General features: G+C 54.5%; 1 protein-coding gene across 1 annotated transcript; it reads left to right on the top strand.

Annotated features, from left to right (window-relative positions):
- Nucleotides 1-1,814: 1,814 nt before the first annotated feature.
- On the top strand, nucleotides 1,815-2,525 carry LOC135326930 (olfactory receptor 14A16-like; the record flags this gene model as incomplete). The annotated part of the gene is made up of 1 exon (XM_064504571.1): nucleotides 1,815-2,525. A coding segment is annotated over one exon (711 nt), but the record flags the coding sequence as incomplete, so codon positions are not given.
- Between the last annotated feature and the right edge of the window lie 2,002 nt (nucleotides 2,526-4,527).

The following is a 4,527-nucleotide window of genomic DNA, read 5'->3' as shown; positions in this document are numbered from 1 at the left end:
CACGGAAAGAGGAAGGAAGAGGAAGGATATGACGTAGGGATAGCAGTATGCTTGTAGGTATATAAGCGAATGCATACGTACAATAAACGCCATTTGTAGCATCCTCATATTGGTGTCAGTGCTCATTGGCCTGGAGGCAGGGGGAGCCTCCGTGCCGTCTCAGGCGAACGGGAGATTGTCGCATCAGAAGGCGACAAGTGGTGACCCCGACGTGATAGCTGAGACGGCGGGCCGCAGGCGGTCGAGAGGATCCGGATCATGGACGCGGTACTTAAGGTTGTACGCGTGGGTGCCCGGGAATGGGTGCTCTCTATGAGAGCGGATGCAGTTGCGAACTGCGTCGGGCGGCTCCTGAAAGATGGAGCGATAGTTAGAACAGGGGACATTTTTTCCCCTTCTAACTGGGAGAAGTGCACTCGAGCACTTGCTCAGAGAGCTATGGCCACTAAGAAGGCCGCAGAGCTTAAGACGTGGGGAGATATAACGATCATTTTAGAAAGGACTAGGGAGGAGCTTGAGACCTGGCAGGCTGCCCGCGCGGCACTGCACATGTCCGCGGAAATGGCGACACAGACAGCAGCGAACGCAGAGGAGCGAACGGAGGCGATAGAGGGAGAGATGATAGTAGGGGATGAAGTGAGAATGGAGAGTGTGGAAACAGACATAAAGGAGGAGGCGGTTTATCAAGAACCAGAGCGGGGAGAGGGGGAGGCAAAAACTCCAGAGGCTTACCCAATAACGCCCTCTTCTCCGCCACCGCCGCGGTATCCATGGAAAGAGATGAGGGCGATGAAAAGGGGAGAACCAGGAGACCTTTGTGGAGACCGAGATATGAAAAAGCCAGTGGCGGGTAGAGGAAAAGAAAGCAAGGTGAAAGTGGAGGAGGCAGAAGAAAAGGAAAGACCGCTTATACTGGATGATCCCCGAGACTGGCTACCGGGGGCCATGATTCGGGTGCAGTGGGAGGACGAAAGAAGAGAAGAAGCAGGGGAAAGACCAGAAGCAGGGGAAAGACCGAGGGTGCCGCACCCGGGGAAAGATGGCGCTGGCCGAGAGAGGAGTGGGCGTCGACCAGCATTGCGGAAGGAGGAGACTGAAGACTCAGGTGCAGCAACTAGGGCGGAGTTCCCCCGCCGCAGTCAGAGGCGAAGGGGAAAAAAAAAAAAAAAAAAAAAAAAAAAAGAGGAAAGTCACAAGAGATATGGAGCAGATGTTTATGCTGCTTACAGCTCTGGAAGAAGAAACAGCTAAACAAAGAGGGCTATTAGAGGCAATAGCTAAACAAAGAGGGCTATTAGAGGCAACAGCTAAACAAAGAGGGCTATCAGAGGCAGCAGCTAAACAAAGAGGGCCATCAGTTTGACAGAAACTGTGAGTGTCAGAGCTGTTGACCCCTGTTCCCATATTCCCACTACTGTGCAGAAGGACTGACTGCTCTGGAGCCTATGGGCAGAGGTTTCTGCTCCTCACAGCACACTCAGCCAGCACAAACCAGAGCTCACGCAAGGTGCCTGCCCAGTGATCCTCCCCAAAAAAGAGAGAAGTAATGTGGTGTTTTCAAAGAGAAATGTTACTTTCTTTTTCCTGGGAAGATCTCTCCTAACTTTTCAATGTCGTTTCCTCCTTAAACAGTCACGAAAGCCCAGTGGGACCAAATGACCAACGGCAGCTCCTTCAACGAGTCCATCCTCCTGGCATTTGCAGACAAATGGGAGCTGCAGCTCTTGCACTTCTCGATCTTCCTGGGCATCTACCTGGCTACCCTCCTGGGCAACAGCCTCATCATCAAAGCCGTAGCCTGCGACCACCATCTCCACACCCCCATGTACTTCTTCCTCCTCAACCTCTCCCTCCTCGACCTTGGCTCCATCTCCACCACTGTCCCTAAATCCATATCCAATTCCCTGTGGGACACCAGGGCCATTTCCTACTCAGCATGTGCTGCCCAGACATTTTTATTTGTCTTTTTCATGTCATCTGAGTATTCTCTTCTCACAGTCATGGCCTACGACCGCTTTGTTGCCATCTGCAAACCCCTGCACTATGGCACAGTCATGGACAGCAGAGCCTGCGTGAAAATGGCAGCAGCTGCCTGGGCCAGTGGTTTTCTCTATGCTCTCCTACATACTGCTACCACCTTTTCAATACCACTCTGCCAAGGCAACACAGTGGGCCAGTTCTTCTGTGAAATCCCCCAGATCCTCAAGCTCTCCTGCTCAGACGCCTACCTCAGGGAAACTGGGCTTCTTGTGGTTAGTGCCTGTTTATTCTTTGGGTGTTTCATTTTCATTGTGCTGTCCTACGTGCAGATCTTCACTGCTGTGCTGAGGATCCCCTCTGAGCAGGGCCGGCACAAAGCCTTTTCCATGTGCCTCCCGCACCTGGCCGTGGTCTCCCTGTTTCTCAGCACTGGCACGTTTGCCTACCTGAAGCCCCCCTCCCTCTCCTCCCCAGCTCTGGATCTGGTGGTGGCTGTTCTGTACTCGGTGGTGCCTCCAGCAGTGAACCCCCTCATCTACAGCATGAGGAACAAGGAGCTCAAGGATGCCCTGAGGAAAGTGATCCAATGGGTACAAGGTCAGCACCAGTAACTGTCCCACATTCATTCACTCACCAGGATATCCGGCATCAAGGGTGTGTGTTGTGCATTTACTTCTTTCTTACTTTTCTCTTTTACATCTACAGTAAAAAACAAAGAAAAATATCCAGTTCATGTCATGTCTGCTCTGGAATCTCTCCTTTGAATCTGACCCAGAGACCATGTTGAAACAGGAAGCCAGGCTTCCCCCTTCATCAGCAGAGGTGGGGGAACCTCAGAGCCCACTAGTTTGAGCTCCCTCGGATGCCCCCAGTGCAATGGGTTTCCCTTTGCAGTGTCTCTTTCGGCACTGACACCAAGGATGCTCAGAGGCCCAGAGCCAGGCTCAGGTGAGCACTGGCAGGGTGAGACCAGAAGTCCGATGTCCGTTAGGAGAGCCCAGATCTCCTAGCCACAGTCAGGGTGTGATCTCACACCCTTCTCCTGCGAGGGTGGCAGACAGCTGTCACCATGGGCTGGTCCTTTCCCTCTTCAGTGCTCCAACATTCACAGCGGAGCGGGAGCAGAAGGGAGGAGAGTCTGGATGCAGCTTGTGGGGACAGACCCTCTGCTCCTCAGGACCATCCCTACTACTCCCTACATCCCTACTGCCACAGCAGGCATATCCTTGCTGTAGCTTTGGAGTGGGGGCTGCAGCTTTCCTGGAGACTCGTCTACCAACAGCAGCAGGACTTTCTCTTTTCAAGGCTGTTCTCCTAATTTCCATGCTGTCCTGCTGTGCTCTCGTGTGTGTACATGGCCTAAGCGCTCCTGTAACATGGTGCTTCCTTGTGCATTTCTGTGAGCTCAGGCAGGACCAGGCCCTGGGCACCCTTATGCAGATCTGGCTTCCAGAATAACATTTCCATAATAAAGGGGGTTCTCCTGCGTGACGTGTCTGACGTCTGGCCTTTCTTCAGAAGATGGAGTCAAAAATATGTTCAAGGGATTGCACCACTGCAGGGTCTGCTGTTCTGCTTGCAAACTCCGTGGGCTGCAGGGAATGAGCTCAGAGTCCCAGTGTGATCTGTTAGGGACCGAGGGTTGGATTCAGAGCTTGTTTCTCGGTGACCAGTGCCAGTGGAGATGGGGAATGGTCTCTGAATCGCCTGTGCCAGGCTGTCCCACAGGTGACAGTGCTGATGAGAGATGCCCATCCTTCTGGAGGGCAATCTGAGCCCCCAGGAGAGCTCACGGGGTCTCCAGGGACAGTGTGTTCCTGGGGGTGGGCAGTGAGTGGAGCCTCACAAAGTGAGGGATGGTCCATGGTGCAGTAACCAGAAGGTAAAGCACTAAATCCAGGGATGCATGGGAAAATGAGGGCTCTGCAATCCTCAGGGAGGCAGTGGGGACCCAGGAGGCCCAGGGAAGGGGCACTGGAGAGTGATTCCTGCAGCCTCAGTGAAACACCACAGCCTGGAGCTAGTGCCCACCCAAGCACATCTCCTGCCATTGCAGGTGTGCTGGGGTCACTCTGAGCACCTTCCATGAGCACAGACAGGTGCCAGCAGTATCAGTGGTGGTGATCCCTGTCCAGCTGGGTCTGATTCCTGCCCTGACCAGCATGGCCTGAGCTGAGTCAGGAGTCACCCCGTGGCCCCACAACTCGCTCGCTCTGCAGAGCAGCACCACCAGCCTGGGGCCCTGCGGGGAGCACAGGGCAGGGGTGCAGGAATGGCCAGGCCAGCACAGACACACTGACTTGGGAAAGGCTCTCTGGGGAGCAGGGATGCCCCAGGAGAGGAGCAGGGCAGCATTCAGAGATAGAAAACGAGAATGAGAAACAGGTTTCTCTGGTCACCAGCTTGGGGCAGGCTGCTGTGTCCCTGGGGCAGCAGGAGCTGCCGGAGGGGCTGCAGGCAGACAGGGAGGGGGATCTGCTGGGCACAAGAGCAGGGGAGACAGAGAGTGACCAGCCTCATAGCAAGGCCTTGCCCCCTTGCCAGGGA

The sequence above is a fragment of the Dromaius novaehollandiae genome, unplaced genomic scaffold, assembly GCF_036370855.1.
Source record: "Dromaius novaehollandiae isolate bDroNov1 unplaced genomic scaffold, bDroNov1.hap1 HAP1_SCAFFOLD_41, whole genome shotgun sequence".
NCBI classification, from domain to species: Eukaryota; Metazoa; Chordata; class Aves; order Casuariiformes; family Dromaiidae; genus Dromaius; species Dromaius novaehollandiae.
This window is presented reverse-complemented; position numbering and strand designations above follow the sequence as displayed.